Source organism: Lepidochelys olivacea (genome assembly GCF_965140295.1).
Source record: "Lepidochelys olivacea isolate rLepOli2 genome assembly, chromosome: 6".
Taxonomy (NCBI): Eukaryota; Metazoa; Chordata; order Testudines; family Cheloniidae; genus Lepidochelys; species Lepidochelys olivacea.
Genome location: NC_140416.1, coordinates 109,890,861 through 109,908,502, shown reverse-complemented (window position 1 = coordinate 109,908,502; position 17,642 = coordinate 109,890,861). Strand labels below are relative to the sequence as shown.

General features: G+C 41.4%; 1 protein-coding gene across 3 annotated transcripts in view; it reads right to left on the bottom strand.

The window, feature by feature from the left end:
* TDRD9 (tudor domain containing 9) overlaps positions 1-17,642 on the bottom strand; it is a 152,424-nt gene that overhangs the window by 24,917 nt on the left and 109,865 nt on the right. For all 3 annotated transcript variants that reach the window (XM_084631267.1, XM_084631265.1, XM_084631266.1), the window contains exons 21-29: positions 16,010-16,123; positions 12,760-12,867; positions 12,101-12,201; positions 11,277-11,450; positions 9,538-9,649; positions 3,900-4,112; positions 1,702-1,791; positions 722-979; positions 40-195 (exon numbers count right to left, since the gene is read on the bottom strand). In XM_084631267.1, coding sequence (XP_084487393.1) covers positions 40-195; positions 722-979; positions 1,702-1,791; positions 3,900-4,112; positions 9,538-9,649; positions 11,277-11,450; positions 12,101-12,201; positions 12,760-12,867; positions 16,010-16,123 — 1,326 coding nt within the window. The remainder of the gene's footprint in view (positions 1-39; positions 196-721; positions 980-1,701; positions 1,792-3,899; positions 4,113-9,537; positions 9,650-11,276; positions 11,451-12,100; positions 12,202-12,759; positions 12,868-16,009; positions 16,124-17,642) is intronic.

Genomic DNA, 17,642 nt, shown 5'->3' with positions numbered 1-17,642 from the left:
TATAGTTTCATATAGAAATGAAACCATTTCTGAAGTTACCTTACAATTTGGTGCACCAAATTTATTGGCAGAAAAGTGATTTAACAACATTTCAATGAGGCGTTTTTCTTCCTTTTTTGTTTTTTTTGGAGTTACAGATGCATTCTCCTCATTTTCTACTTGTTTTGAATATAATTCTTTGAGTTCATTGCTTTGCTAAATGAAAAATAGAAAAGAGTTAGAACAAATTGAGAAATGTTCAAACTTTTAAAAACTAAAACAAAACAGTTCATGCAAAAAAAAATGTATACAAATTTGTGTGAACAAACACAAGTTTGAATTCAAAAACAGTGATTTGCCTTAACACCTTCCACTGAATCATAAAGCACTTAGCAGTACTTAATACAAGACAGTCACCTAATTAAAGCATTACACCCTTCACTGGGAAGCATCGGTTTGGAAGAGTCTCAAAAACAGTTAGTTCAGGTCCCTGTCTCCCCACACTATGATTACTTTAGTACATGTAAACTATCTCAAAGACCAATTATATTAACCAGAGGCTTACATACACATGCATGTTTTATTATACTCTCATTTAAGTACTAACCAGAGTCAACCCTGCTTAACTTACATAGCTGTCAAAATCTCAGCCCAATGTATCAGGTCATAAGAGGAGATTAAATAAATTAGCATAAGAAACTAAAGAGGCATGGCAAAACATTGCTTTTTATTTAATGCATACTTTTGATTCATAGGATTCTTCTGCTAGCTCAGCATAGCCCTCTTCAATGAGCACGTCTCGAATGTTCACTTCTTTAATTCCGGAGTAACGGTAAACATCCACACGCAGAACACTGTGCACAACTGAATACACCTTCACTATAAGAGCACAGTCATTTACTAATGAAGCAAATCTTTGGCTAGCACCATAACTCCACTGTTCTCCACATACAAGAGATTTCGCAGAGGGGCGCATCTTGCACATCTTGAACTCTAAAGCCTAAAATAACATATTAAAGAATGCATGATGAGCTCCAGAAGTGACAGACACATTTTGATTTTTTTACCAAAACAATTTGGGTCAGTAACAATCAAAATGATAAACCATCACATGCGTGACACTTCCCCCATTAACAATATTAAATTCATTATTTTACAGAGAGTGCTTAAGGGTGCCATAAAACTACTGCTACAAATCCCATTATACTGTCACTGTGCATACATCTACACCAATGGCTCCAAAATCAGGGGGCCATGGCCCCCCACTTTTTAGCCTGGAGTAGTCTGGGGGAACAGGGCCAGCATTGCCCCCCCAAACTGCAAGCCTCGGGCAGGTGTGGAGTGGTGCTGGCAGGGGCTGCGCTTCATGGTGCGGGAGCTAATCACCGTTAATAATCAAATACGAACATTGTTCACACAATAACCCTTGAGGACTACACATGATTCCAACCACAAGCTAGGCACCACTGTTTACAGTTACATGAAACAAGATTACTTATTAAACAGGTCTTCTCTTGGTGGAAAACAGTTAGGCTTCCAAACATACCTTATGTATGACTAGTGATAAAGGCTTTCACATACATCAGATTAGCAAAATATGGTAGCCAGTCATGGATCTTTATTATTTGGGAAAGATTTGTTGAGGTTTAAAAAAATCTTAAGCTTGTTGGCCTAAAATATTAATACATTCATTAAAAAGAAGCAAACACTATTTATCATTACCTGAAAAGGAAGCTCTCGAAGATAGTTTGGAATTTCCTTTAGGTGATTTAAAAACACTCTTGATCTACTGCCGTAATCGACAAAGAAAACCTTGATGACAAAGAAAGGAATGAAAATATAAAATCAGTGGAGATTTCAAAGCACCAAAGAAAGTGCTAGTTTAGCAGATGTAAGGCAGCAAGCACACAATGGACCTACTGCAGTATATAACAATTCTTTAATAGTTACACATCAGCTACACAGACACAATCAGTTCAGTAGCACAACACACTACATAACCAATTAAAAGACAAATACTTATAGAAACTACAGAATCTTGAATAATGGGTTCCTGGAGGCAGAATGTGTCAAAAACAAACAGGTCAGTTTTGTCTCGTCTATTATTCCATCTTCTCCTAGGTTACACATCCAATCAACCAAAAAACTGCTAATTAGAGACAGCATTAGGCAAACTTTTCTCCAAGGCAACAGTTCTTGGCCCATACCAATTATGGACTAGGGGCTGGTGGCTTAGACTGAAATTTGCATAATCTTACCTCAAATCAGCAGAGGAGGAAGTCAACTACTTGTGGTCTCTGGATTGGCAGATAGCTACTGCACAGATTGGCATGTCGGGGTGGGTGACAGCCACGGATTACACTCACCCCCTGCCATCCAAAGCAAAATAAATATCAGTGGAACAGACAAGCCTGTCTGAACTATCTGATCAGCTGCTTTGCCTGTCCACTTGCTGACAGGGATGGCAAAAAGATTCCAAGGATTTGGAGATTTACTTGACTTCTGTAAGGCATGTATGTACAGAATCAGATCAGATTTCATCAACTGATTATGCAATCAGAAGTGGTGCTCACATGAAGCTATTAAAATCATACTCATACACATCTTAAGACTGTCACAGGTGGTCCTTGCCAAGAATGGAACAGCAAAGTCAAGAAAGGATTGCTAGCTTTCAATGAAATTGTGTCTGCATTTGAGGGGCACTACATCTATGATGAGAGCTGATGGCTTTAGAACAAAGCCCAGGCAGCCTATGCCTTTGGCTACACCTACATCAGGGGTAGTCAGTTGGTGGACTGTGGGCCAAATCCAGATCGCCAGATGCTTCTGAATGGACCCCAGAATCTTAAACATCATCATTACTGAGTTTTTTAAAATTATTTCTCTGGAGTCTGGACGTCGACTATGCCTTGACCAAGAAATCTGGACGAACCCAACCTACCTGCAGGCCTGATTCAGACCTCAAACAAGCTTTACCACAAGTAGAAGTGGTTAGCTGTAGCTGGGCACCTAGCTTCAAGGAAGCCAGTGGTGAGGGGTCACTGCCACAGTGCAATCAAGGCTCTTGGAAGGGGAACCTTTGGGCACCACAGAGAGGTAGCATGCAACTGTTCTGAGGGCTTGTCTTCATTACCGGGGTAAGTCGATCTAAGTTACGCTACTCCAGCTACGTGAATAATGTAGCTGGTGTTGATGTAGCTTAGGTCGACTTGCCATGGTTTCTTCACTGCGCTGCATCAACAGGAGACGCTCTCTGGTCAACTTACCTCACTCTTCTCAGGGAGCTGGAGTACTGGAGAGCGCTCTGTTATCGATTTAGCGAGTCTTCACTAGACCCGCTAAATCGACACTCATTGCATCAGTTGCAGCAGCATCAATCTCCCCAGTAGTGAAGACAAGCCCTCCGAAGCCAATTGACAAGGACTATACACTGGCCATCCTTTTACATACAGTTGAGAACACGTGAGTCCATCAACTTGTGATTTTTGGTCACACTGATGAACACATTTACCTTCTCAGTCGTTACATGCTGACACTGATTCATCAAGCTGACTTAAAATTTCATTATTTGAAGTATTCCTCCAAACTATAGATCTTGTAGTTGGAGCCCGTTTTAAGTTTTTCATTTGCTACTACTTTCATTGAAGCCTTCTACTTCAGCACACATTACTACACCACCCACTTTTCTCTCCTGTCAAAATTCTCCTTCAATATCACAAAGTGACAATTTCCCTGTTGTGTTCTGACCTATCATTCATTTGCTCCTGGGTCACTTTGGCTAAGGTTTGCTTTTATACATTTGCTTTCTTTATAAAGATGTTTGTAATTGTCACAAAAGTATTTCATTAAAAATATGAAGCTACAAGATCGTTAATTCAATTACTTCTTACCATTCAATATAACATAACATATTACTATACCTCAGCAGAATCTCCAGAAACACATAAGATCTGGGCTCTATAGTATCTTTTGCTTTCAAAATCAGTAAACTGTGCCAGACAAACTAAATCAGGATACGGACACACTGGTAGAGGCATCAGGTCCAGGTGGTTAATCTCAGTAGTAAGCCTTTTGAGAACAATCATATTTTTTTCATCTGTTCGGTAACCCCAGAAGTGTCCAACTTCCACCACCTAAAAACACCAGGATACAACTTGCTAAAATATTTTGAATTTTTAAGTCATCTTTTTATATTAAAATCTGATTTCATATGATTTTTATTCTTACAATGCTTGATCACATTTTTTTAGTGTTACACAGCATACCAGGAAAAATACAATAAAGCATTCCTAATCCTGAAAAGAATTTATGGTAGTAGTTTTCAAACACCTGGTGTATTTCTTAAATGATGAAGCGTAACTTTCACATCCATATTGCACCAGATACTGTAAATAAGAGACGTATTATCATATGAACATTGGTGTAAAATCTGACATAACAAGAGGTGAAGATCAGGCATGATGGCATAACAGACTGATTTAAATGTTCAGTTTTAATCTTCTTTTGTATTTGTACTCTTAGTTATTTTCCTAAAGAGAGGTTAATTCTCATTGGTTAGGGAGCACTTAAGATGTGTTGGTTTGCAACTAAATATAGCCTTGACACTAAATTTGGTACTTACTTTTGTTAACCAGGAAAATACATTATATCCATACACATTTAAGGAATTATACAGCTTTACATACATTTATTCAGATTCTTAATTTTTACATTGTTACATTAGAAAATGGTGGATGATGCACATTTATTTGACAATTTTTTTTGTAATAGATTCATAGATACTAAGGTCAGAAGGGACCATTATGATAATTTAGTCCGACCTCCTGCACAACACAGGCCACAGAATCTCACCCACCCACTCTTTCGTTTTGTATTTAAAACTGATTTATTAAACAAAGGAATTATCTGTCAGTAGTAAAACAAACTGAAATCAATCACTCTCTATCAGCCCTCTAAGTTGGTCTCTCCAAAAAGAAGCAGGATTCTGATGGTTGTACTGTTCAATTACAAAATATTAAAATTTTTAAAAATAATTTTGGTATTTAAAGGTCATGAAACTTCCCACTTTCCCCAACTGGGAAATCTAGTTGCATTTCTGAAAAGATATTAAAATGTTCACTTTTTAAAAGTGCATGCAGGCCATGTCCAAATCTTCATAATATCTTCAAGACAAAACCTCTTGGACACAATTGAAAAAATCCACATACTAGTCCAGAGCCTTATCTCCCATCTTGATTACTTCAACTTCCTTCTCTTTGGGGTCTTCCTGACACCCACCTTACCCGCACTGAGTCTATTCAAAATGCTACAATTAACTTCATGGACCACTGTTGAGATCATGTTGATCCCCAGTCTGAGTCCTACTGGTAGGCTACCCAACGTTCTTTTCCCTGTCTTCTTGCCCAGCTGAGACCTGCCTCTTGCTCTCCAGCTTTCCAGACAAAGGAGAGTTAATGGACTACAGTGCACATTCCCTGCACTGTTCCTTGTAGCCAGACACCAGTAACTTGGGGAGCCAGAGCTGAGCCCAGGTTCCAGCTGAAGAGCAGGCAAAGCCAGAACAGTAGAGCTAGGAGTAGAGGTACTTGGAGAACAGCACAGAATCCAATACCTGGGGAGGAGAGAAGACGGGGGTGGAGAGTGATTGAGGAGAGAAGCAGGGCTCACAGAGTACTTAGGACCCATGTCAGGACTTGGGGGGGGGGGACTGGGAACCCTGTTAGGGTCCTGTCCTTGTGGTCCTGAATTGCCCCAGGATTTACCACCTGGGCCAGCTGAATGAAGTCCTCCTCATCCTTAGGGTCTCTTCCTGACCTACTCTGGGTTTCCTGGGCAGATTTTTCTATGGTGGAGTATCAGTTTATTGGTGGATGGGTGGTTCCAATATGCTTGTCCGACTCAGAAGTTCCATTCCCCAGCAATGCTAGGGTCAGTTGGCTGAGAACAAGGAGGACATGATTTTCACACTATAAAGCCTATTAAAGCTGCCTTGCAAATGGAGCACTTTCTAGGCTCAGCCTAGTGCTTGAGTTACTACTCTGCCATTCCCTAAAAGGGGGCAGAGGAACTCAGCAGAGAGGCACTGTAGCGGAGACTCTTGGTGGGTTCAGACACAGGCTACTAAATACCCGGTCCAGGTGGTGGAGAGAACAAAGAAGGCTGCTCACTACTGCCTGAAAATGAAAAAAAATTAGAAAGGAAAGGCGAGAAGCAAAGAGAACCATTACGGACAGGTGTCACAAAGGCAGAATTTCTGGCAGCAGGCCGGAAAAAGGGGCATAGCTAGGTCAGGTTGTGCTACAGCTTTGAACTGCCTCCAGAAACTGCAGATAGAAGGGGAATTGCCCATATGTAGCAGAAGAGTGAGAGACACTGGGCTGCAAAAGTGCTGGGTTGTGGCATGGAAGCAGCTCAGCGCCGAGTTTCAGCAAGAGCTCTTCTGAGCTGCAAAATCCCCGTGCGGAGGTTTTTCTCTTAGAGGAATCCCTGATGGGTGACCTATCTCTGGGGCTTATAACCCCATGCAGTCTGGGGTTCACTTAACTGTTGCAGTCGGGAACGAATGTTCAGGTTGCAGCTCTCAAAGTCACAAGCCCGTATTGCCACTCTTAGATTCCGAAGGCTCACATACAGGGTGTATTTGACAGCTTAGCTCGGAAACTGGTCTCATTTGTTTGATCATTAGGAAGACATGAAGTCAGGCCTCCCTGTCCTTCCTAGTTGTGGAGCTGAAAGACTTACAATTCACATGTTTACTGGGAATGTGCATCTCTCCCAGACAAGAGAGACTTTGAGTCTCCATTTGAAACTGGAATAGCTCTTTCACATGATGGGCAGTGTTTAAACCTAGGTGAGCTCAACAACGCCACAGTGAATAACTAATAAAAGTTGGTTTCAGAGTAGCAGCCATGTTAGTCTGTATCCGCAAAAAGAAAAGGAGTACTTGTGGCACCTTAGACACTAACAAATTTATTTGAGCATAAGCTTTCGTGAGCTACAGCTCACTTCATGGGATGCATGCAGTGGAAAATACAGTAGGGGGATTTTATATATACAGAGAACATGAAACCATGGGTGTTACCATACACACTGTAAAGAGAGTGATCAGGTAAGGTGAGCTATTACCAGCAGGAGAGAAAAAAAACCTTTCGTAGCGATAATCAAGGTGGGCCATTTCCAGCAGTTGACAAGAATGTGTGAGGAACAGTGGGTGGAGCGGGAGGGGAATAAACATGGGGAAATAGTTTTACTTTGTGTAATGACACATCCACTCCCAGTCTTTATTCAAGCCTAATTTAATGGTGTCCAGTTTGCAACCACACAGCACACAACAAAAACACTAACCCAGAAACCTATCCTTGCAACAAAGCCCGTTGCCGATTGTGTCCACATATCTATTCAGGGGACACCAACATAGGGCCTAATCACATCAGCCACTATCAGAGGCTTGTTCACCTGCACATCTACCAATGTGATATATGCCATCATGTGCCAGCAATGCCCCTCTGCCATGTACACTGGCCAAACCAGATAGTCTCTACATAAAAGAATAAATGGACACAAATCAGACGTCAAGAATTATAACATTCAAAAACCAGTTGGAGAACACTTCAATCTTTTTTCACTCAATTACAGACCTAAAAGTCGCAATTCTTCAACAAAAAGACTTCAAAACCAGACTCCAACGAGAGACTGCTGAATTGGAATTAATTTGCAAACTGGACACCATTAAATTAGGCTTGAATAAAGACTGGGAGTGGATGTGTCATTACACAAAGTAAAACTATTTCCCCATGTTTATTTCCCCCCCCTACTGTTCCTCTCCTCACATGTTCTTGTCAACTGCTGGAAATGGCCCACCTTGATTATCACTACAAAAGGTTTACTTTCTCTCCTGCTGGTAATAGCTCACCCTACCTGATCACTCTCGTTACAGCGTGTATGGTAACACCCATGGTTTTATGTTCTCTGTGTATATTAAATCCCCCTACTGTACTTTCCACTGCATGCATCCAACGAAGTGAGCTGTAGCTCACAAAAGCTTATGCTCAAATAAATTTGTTTGTCTCTAAGGTGCCGCAAGTACTCCTTTTCTTTTTAATAAAAGTTGAAACAGGCAAACAAACTAATAACTATTCAACTAACAAATAACACTGTATTTGTAGTTGGGTAGCTAAGGCGATCAAGAAGGTTGCCAGTCAAGCCATGAAGTGGTGAGAGGAGCTGAATGGTGGCGGGCATGCCCTGCCCTTATATGCCATCACAGCACAGGATGACGACTGGAGAGCACACACATGCCCTACAGGCACCGATGGCTAAAAAGACACTGTCAAGGTTCCTTCCCCACTCTGAACTCTAGGGTACAGATGTGGGGACCTGCATGAAAAACCCCCTAAGCTTATTTTTACCAGCCTAGGTTAAAACTTCCCCAAGGTACACACTATTTTACCTTTTGCCCCTGGACTTTATTGCTGCCACCAAGTGTCTGACAAATATATAACAGGGAAAGAGCCCGCTTGGAAACGTCTTTCCCCCGCAAAATCCTCCCAAACACAATACCCACTTTCCTGGGGAAGGCTTGATAAAAAATCCTCACCAATTTGCATAGGTGAACACAGACCCAAACGCTTGGATCTTAAGAACAATGAAAAAGCAATCGGGTTCTTAAAAGAAGAATTTTAATTGAAGAAAAAATAAAAGAATCACCTCTGTAAAATCAGGATGGTAAATACCTTACAGGGTAATCAGATTCAAAACACAGAGAATCCCTCTAGGCAAAACCTTAAGTTACACAAAGACACAAAAACAGGAATATATATTCCATTCAGCACAACTTATTTTATCAGCCATTTAAACAAAAAACAGAATCTAACGCATATCTAACTAGACTGCTTATTAACTCTTTACAGGAGTTCTGATCTGCATTCCTGCTCTGGTCCCGGCAAAAGCAACAGAGACAGAGAGAACCTTTGTTTCTCCCGCCCTCCAGCTTTGAAAGTATCTTGTCTCCTCATTGGTCATTTTGGTCAGGTGCCAGCGAGGTTATCCTAGCTTCTTAACCCTTTACAGGTGAAAGGGTTTTTCCTCTGGCCAGGAGGGATTAAAGGTGTTTACCCTTCCCTTTATATTTATGACAGACAGTGATCTGTAACACGAGGTGCATGTGCACCATCAGTAGAATGGGCACATGGACAATCACACAAAGGACAATTTAAGGTTATGTAAAAATTGATTGAAGAGTTATATCTAGTTAAAATGTATTTGCTTTTTAAATTTCACTTCCACTTACTGTTTGTTTCCACTCGCTCCCAAAATGTGCTAAAGTGGCTGTACAAACAAACAAGGGACAGCCCATGCCTTACCATAGCGAGATTATTATTTACGTACAAATGTTTTAAATTTTAGAGAAGTTGCTTATTTCCCCAAATGATCCTATTCCATGAAAAAAAGCTTCAAACCCTTCCTCCACTATTTCCAGTTTTTAGTTGTGTTTGTATAGAGGAATCTTTAAAAGATTTCTGAGGTATGGTCAGCATTTTAGTGACAGAACTTTCCTACCTCTGTGACACAGATGGACAAGGGAAGGCTTGCAATTGTCTGTGACTGTTCTAGAGCACCAAACGAGGTTTGCATAGGCTCTACGGTCTGCTTCTGAAAGTCCACATTTACTCTAAAAAACATAATTGAATACAATATAATCCTTCAAGCACTATGTTCTGGGATTTTTCTGAAGTGAGAATTTAAAGTTCAGTTGAATAAAAATGAACCTGAGTCACTTTCTATCTAGGTCTAAAACAAAGTTGAGGCATTTATACCTAGCAAGAAAGATATGAGCCCTAAAATGCATATATTACAGTATGGTCCGTGCTTAAAATAAATAAAGGTAGAATGGGGGAGCACTATGAAAATCCAACAGACCATTGAGAAATTATGTTTTATGTGCCTGCTGTGGCATAACAAATAATGATACATGCAAAGTAGCAGCTGCCCTACCAAATTCTTATAAAATTCACAAAAGCCTAGATTTAATAACTGAGTTTTCCACTATGGCGTCTCTTTTAAGGTTAAGTTATGAAAAAAAATATTTAGGTTGATTACACTAAGGATAAATTCCAAAATATTCTCTCTTTAAGAGCATAGAAGTTGCTAGTAATTGACAAGAGTTAAGAAATTCAATATTAATCCTCAGATGTAAATGGGCTGCCTATGCTTCTTAAGGTGCTTTAATAATTAATATTCATATGGATCTTATGAATAATCTTATGGTCTACATAAGCTTTGTTGAAAAGTCCGTATCATCAATGGGAGCTGCGGGTGTATGCACTCTGAACGTAAGGCCATAATTCTGCCTTCAGCCATTTTAACATTTTGAAATATCATACCCAAAGCTTACGGACTAATTTCAGAGTTGCAGCTGAACAGGAACATTTGGCAGAGGGATGTTTCAGCAAGTTGTGTCTAAGAATAGGGGTCGAGTACCCAGGGCAAGCCACTGTTAACAGATTCTTCCAGCAGAACCTTTTCCCTGGACCACTGGACATGGCCTACTCAAGTGGTCTACACTTTCAGTCTGATGGATTCTCCATAGGAGAATAAAAGGTGTTTGCCCAAACATTTTATCAAGGTTTGTTCATTTCTACTTAAGAATGATTAGTGTCAGCTCAGTGTCCCAAGTCCCTGTGGAGGTTTCAAGAGGTGGAAGGACACTAACAGAGCTTGCAAGCAACACGGGGTGGACACCACTTCTGCCTACACTGCATCTCCAGCCACCAAAAGATGGGTTTCCCTAATGTCCCCAATGTGCTGCTACTCCTCCCCTTTGGTCTTCAAGTACCCCCTCAACTACCACTATAAACATATGTCTACCTGATGCTCACAACATATTAACGCCATATGGCAAGGCAGATGGGTAAGAACTCTGCAGGTTTTGAATATGCATTCAGACTGCTTTTAACCAACAGAATACCCCCAAAACTTTTCAAACACACCAGTCCCGCTAAGAAGAAATACAAATCTGAGGTTCCCAGACCAAGCCATTTTTGAGTTATAAGTAGGCCCGCCCCAAAAAAGTGTTCAGTTAGTGATTTTACAATTTCTTTATTTAACACACTGTCCAAGTCATCTAAACCCTCCAGAATAATTCTGCCCTGGCATAAGATTATGTCTTTGATATCTGAAGTGGACTGGTTTAGTTTTGGTTATGACAGAGGCAGTTCACACTTGATCTTAAAATAAAACAGAGGCCTTGTTCCAACCTAAGACCATAAAGAGACTAGTTTCTCTCCATAATGCAATACCTTGTGTGCCTCAATCCTGTAAATGTCACTCCTTCCATTTTTCCTTCAATCATTTCTGGAGGATGAACACTGAGTTCAAGCAGACTTCTTAACTGGAACATTTTAAGTGCCATATACACTGCTGGAAGAATTTTAAACCGCTCTGCTGGATTACGAGAGAACTCCACAAAGGCTCTGTTTCAAAAAAACAAACAAACCCCTGCAGTGCGTACTTTATTTGAGGAAAAAGTGGATCAGTTCTTCTCCTGGCCCACTTCTGAGCAGGTAAGAGAAATGCAAAAATGTTTATAGTCTCACAGCCACTGCTCAATCTGTCCCTATGTACCTTTAGAACTTTTTTACATATAATTATGGCTATAATTAAATTATTCTAGCATGCTCAAGATTATTGTGTAAATGCAGACATAGCAATATAAACAGGAAGAATTTTGGAAAGATACGACAGAATTAATCATGAAGGTGTTGAAATCTGAAGAAGGCAGAGAAAAGCAATGTTACCAAGGTTCTCAAACACTGGCAGCCTTTTTAGGGGGCTACTGTTACACAAAAGAAGAAAATGACGACGGTGGGTAAAAAGACTGGTTTCTCTACTACTAGTTGATAAACAAACATACTCAGTCTCAAGCCTGCTTCTCTCTCTCTGTCCAACATTTGATTTTCAATGTACATATCTCCTCAACTACTTATACAGATCACATCACAGGAGAGATCACTAAATGTTGCAGACAGATCACAGGGTAACAAAAGCAGTGACATGATTTTTAAATTAGTCTCCACTCATTACTTCATAATTATGATATGTAAAATAATACATTTTTACTTACTTTGTTCCATCATATGCAATGGATTTTACTTGACCACACTGCCTAAAGAGTGACTGCAGCTGTTTATAGTATAGGAAACCATAGGGAGGAATGTTCTTCAACTGTCACAAAAAATAAAGTTAATATTTGCAGTTTTAAAAATTTTAATGGATTATACATTTAACCAGAGCCTTGAAGTATTTGTCTTCTCTAATATTCAAAAGATGTAATATTTATAACTTTAGTAAATGCCATCAAAATTCTGAAGTTATTTTGAATAAAGGTAGATCTTGTATCAAACAATTTATTTTAAAAAAATAGGTACCCCAAAGTTCCAAGAATTTGTGATTAATGATGCTCTGCTTCCTCCAAAGTAATGCTCAACATATTCAAGACTGGTTTCAGAGTAGCAGCCGTGTTAGTCTGTATTCGCAAAAGGAAAAGGAGTACTTGTGGCACCTTAGAGACTAACCAATTTATTTGAATGCATCCGATGAAGTGAGCTGTAGCTCACGAAAGCTTATGCTCAAATAAATTGGTTAGTCTCTAAGGTGCCACAAGTACTCCTTTTCTTATTCCTCTTCTGTTGAAAGAGAGAACGAAACTGCAAAATACCACCCTCAACACTGAAATCTCACATAACTGAAATACACAGTAGATTACTCATTGCCTTAACATACCATTACAATGGTTTTAGAATCTCTGCCAGCCAGTTCCTTCACAGCAATTTCTTCATCACATTGTCCAAAAGTAAAATAGTTTGGGTAGAAAGCACCAGCCATTACAACCTGAAATAAAGCCAATATTTTGCTAAAATGCAACACATTGTATTTAGTTCCTCTCAATGGGACATATTTGCCTTTCAATGCAATTGCAGAACAATTTCATTAATGAAAGCTGTGTGTGTGGCTATCCCCTCTCTAAGGGAACAACTGTAAAATATAACATTTCAGTTTAAAATTACAAGGCATAGATTCCTAAAGAATGATTTCATAAAAAGGGACTCCCCTCTAGAACAATTTTTAGTATTTATATAAGTACATATGATCTGTTCAAATTATGCAAATCCACTGGCATTGTGGGTAATGCCCCGTGTCTCAATCATCACAGAAAATATTCTTGATTTTCACAGTCAAGCTACGTGAATAGGATTCTACAGAGCACATAAGAGTCACTCACTTTGCACTAACAATATTCACATTAGACCTCAACGTGTTTGATGGCACAGACCTGAATTAAAATTTCACTGAAGACTCAATAATGGGTTGTCTTTCACATCACCAATACGTATCTGAAAATAAGCTCACTCTCTATCAGCCCAGAGGCAATTTCACTTGACAGAGAACTTAAGAGGTTATCTGCACAAAATTTGGAAGTGATCCAATTTTTTTACTAACTACACAGCCAATGAAGGTCCAAATGTGGCATTCCACACAGGAATAATGCAGCTCACTCCTGGACTGTTTAGTTTGCTAAATTTTTTATTTTTATTCTCTACCCCCAGAGTGTCCTTCCAAACTAGTTTATTTTTATGACTAATTTGGACAGCCACAGCAAAATGACATATCAGGTTTGGTTTTATTTTGATAAACTGTCAGAAGTGAAGGGATAGCCACAGATCCACTGATCCATAAATAACAGTAACATGAATTGTAGCTCTATTGTCTACACTAACAAACCAAAAAACTTTTGATGATCCCACATGAACTGGGATATAAAACTAAAGGGAGAAAAATTAAATTGAAACATATGATGGGCACTCGTTTGTACTTAAGTGTAAAAAGCTTGCTCCAAAGAGTCTAAAAACAAATACAATAGATTGTTTAATAGCAATCCTGATATTAGCAACTTCCAGTTAATGACAATTTGTAGCTAAGAACCAATCCCATCCCATTAATATCAACATTGACAGGATTAGGATATAAGCAATGGCATGGTGATTATTAGCAACTTTTACTTATGGGGGAATTCTGTGGGACTGCGCATGAGCAGAAATTGCCCCCCCCCCCCCGAATTCCTGTGCTTCCCCACAGAAAATGTCAGGGAAGCAAAGGGAAGCCACGTGGTGGGGTGGGGTGGGAGGGTGACCGTGGGCACAATATTTGAGGGGGGATTGCCCCCCCCGAAGAGAGGTGAGGCATGGAGGAGGAACACAGGGTTATGTGCCACTCCTCCCACTTCATTTCTGCAAGCGCATTGCTGCCCAGCTGAAGGAGAATGCACCTAGGCTCCGCTGACTCTACAGCTGAAGCTGCCTCCTGGGTCCTAGTGCCAGTAGAGCTACCTTTTGGGTGCTGGGAGCCTTCCTGTTTTCTGTGCAACAGTGAGTGCCCGCAATGGGGCTGGGGAAATAAGGGAAGGGTGGTGAGGAGAAGAGGCAGTGGGGAAGGAAGACGAGGTGGACTACAGCAGGGGGAGGGGAATGTGTGAGTGAGGGGAGGAGGACGGGGCATGGGGCAGTAGGCGAGGGAGATGAGATGGGGAAGAAAATGAGATAGGGAAATCATGGGGGGAAGTGGGAGCACGGCATGCAGCATTCCCTTGGCAGTAGCTGCAGCTCCCCCATAAAACAGGCCCTATCCCAACGAATTCCCCACACCCAGACCCCCACCCCATGGCACCTGGACCCCTCACCCTATCAAGCCCTACTCCCCCAGCACCTGGAGCCCCTCACTAAACTCTCCACCCCTGTGCTGAGCCCCATTTCCCCACACGCAGACCCCCCCCGTGCTGAGCCCCAACCATCTTCACCTGGATCCCCTGCAGAGTCCCACTGCCACTGCACCCGGAACCCCCCAATGAGCCTCTGTGTATCCAGCTCCCCCACTGAGCCACGTGCACACGAAACCTCTCACCTCACACTAAGCCCCTCCACACTTGGATCCTGCCGGGCTGAGCCTGTCCACCCAGACCTGGTGTGCCTGGTGCAGAGCCCAGGGGTGTTTCTGGGGCAGGCCTGGCTCTTGCATTGTGTCAGGGTCAGGTGCAGCCTCACAGCCAAGTCCCTGTTCCCAGGTAGGTGGGGGCTTCCGAGTTATCTCCCACCTCAGTGCAGCCAGTGGCCTGTGCTCCCCACTGCCATGTTGGAGCCACATTTATTTGACAAATAAAATTTGCAGAATTTTAAAATATTGTGCGCATAATTTTTACTTTTTTTGCTACAGAATTCCCTCAGGAATAAACTTTTTTGGAAGAAAGGCACCACTGGCAGGCAGGTTTGTGAGTCTGCAGCCACAGAAGGAAGCAACGGGATGTGCAGAGACCTCCTGCAGGCAGGTTTGCAAGGCTGCAGCTAGGGAAGTAGTGCTGGGACATGCCTTCTCTGGCTGCAGCCCTGCAAAACTTGCGTGCAGTCAGAGATCACCTTCCTCCTCCCTTCCTTCTGGGGCTGCAGCCCAAGAAACCTGCCTACACACATGGACCAAACAGGAGATAAGGGGCTCTGGCCTGGGAGGGCAGAGCTGTGGTAAGAGCAGTAGCAGGGAGCGGGGCTGCAGCCCGACTGCCAGAGCTGCACCACGCATCTCCTTACACCTAACACACTGTGCCCTGCGGTGGGACCACACGCAGGAAAGGAAGCGCAGGGAGAGGTACAGGCATGCGGCTTTGTGGGTCCCATTGTCCCCACTTCCCACAGAAAGCCCCAGCATCTAGGCTGCAACCCTGCCCCACACCTCAGGTGCTCCCCTCCCTGCAGGCAGGTTTGCAGAGCTGCAACTAGTGCTTCCTTCCCCTGGCTGCAGCCTCCCAGTGCTTCCTTCCCTGGCTGCAGCCTCACAAACCTGACTTCTGCTTATTAGCAACTACCAGATAACTTTTTGCTGGCAACCGAGGCGATGCTAGTAAGTATAAACTACTGTACTGTAAATTAAAGTATTGCCACTCCAAAAGAAAAATCAAGAAATCAGCTATATATATTAATCCTCCTACCTGCAAAATGAAGCGCTGTTTGTATATATACTCCTGATCCATAACAGGTGGAGTATTAATATACATGTTGAATGATTTTATTCGATTCTTCAGCTCTTCAAACAATTCAGCCACCTGAAATTTTAATTCTAAATAAGACTAAACAGATTAAAGCCATTTACAAACAAAAATAAGAAATATATAAACCTACAATAGAAATTGTCAATCAAAATGGGGAAGCTCCTATCCATTTTTGTAGGAACCAAAGGCATTAATTTCATACAATATATTATTGTTAATATACGCTGGCTAGCACATTAATAATATGTATTATCTGCTATATATATTTACACACACACACACATGCATGCACTAAGCACCAATAGCATTAAGCACAAATATTCTAACAGTGATATAACCTAAACTGGCCTATATCATAATCTTGTTCACTTATACTACGTATCCCATAACACTTTGCATTTGCTGAAGCAAGCATCTGGCACAAGCAGATAGGAAACTTGACAAAATCAAGATACATTTCATTCTATGTCTTAGTACCAGATAGGGGTGTAACTTCTGGGACCAGTACCTGGAAAGCTAGCATTCAAAACAAAGATAAGGAAGGAACATAGCTGCATGGGACTGTTCTTTGGAGACTGGAATCGTATAGAATTTTTTCCAGTACCATATTACTGAACCTGACTGACACTGGTTATTTGGGCTCTTGAGTATATTTCAGAACGAACTAAATTGTGGTCAAGCAATTGACTATACAATTTATCAACACTATTCTATGAAAGAAATATTTCTTCACACCGCTTAATATCTTAATATCTCTACTCCTAGAAAGGCTGTCCAGCAAACCCCTAATAAGAGATTTGACTGACTGACCCTAGAGGTAAAAAATTGGAGTTGCATTTTCTCAATTAACAGCTCAAGATCCATCCTCCAAGAGAGCCCTCTATAATGCAAAATTCCCTTGCCGAAAAGTACATCATGCATTAAGCACAGAAATAGAGGAAGAAGAGCTGAAATAACCTTTGACATGAAGGTTTTTGTGCTCTTTGAAGAAAATGTTGTATGCAATGGTGAGAAGTCAGCCTGCATTTCCTTCTGTTATCCAGGACACTTGCCAACACAGAGGTTTGCATCTTCAGGGAGCTGTGGCAGTGATCAAACACACAGCATCCTGAACTCAGCCAAGAACCCCATCTAGCTTTGCCTTAAGGGATAGCTTGGCTCTGTAGCTATAACAGTGAGCAAACTTTCAGCATTTAGCAGAGTACGTTCTGTTAAGCTTTCTATGAAGCTAAATGAGTGCTCATCACTTTCCTGTAGCCCCTGCAACTCTAAGTGAGCTTGGGTCCACCAAATAAGAGGCATGTCTTACTTGTGCAACAATGCACACCTAACGTCTTCCCCACCCAATTGCTTTCTGAAGGAAGCAACTGTGGAAATGCTGTCCAGCAGGACTATAATATAGTAGCCAATCAGGCATTCCTTCTGAATCAACAGTGCCCATCACACAGCATGAAGTTCTAGGAAACTGATACTCCTGTGTTTTTTTTCTTGGACAACCACCCTGCTCAGAAGCCCAATCAAGATGGCTGCCTTGATAAGCCCACATTCCTGGATAGGACAGTTAAAAGTTGCA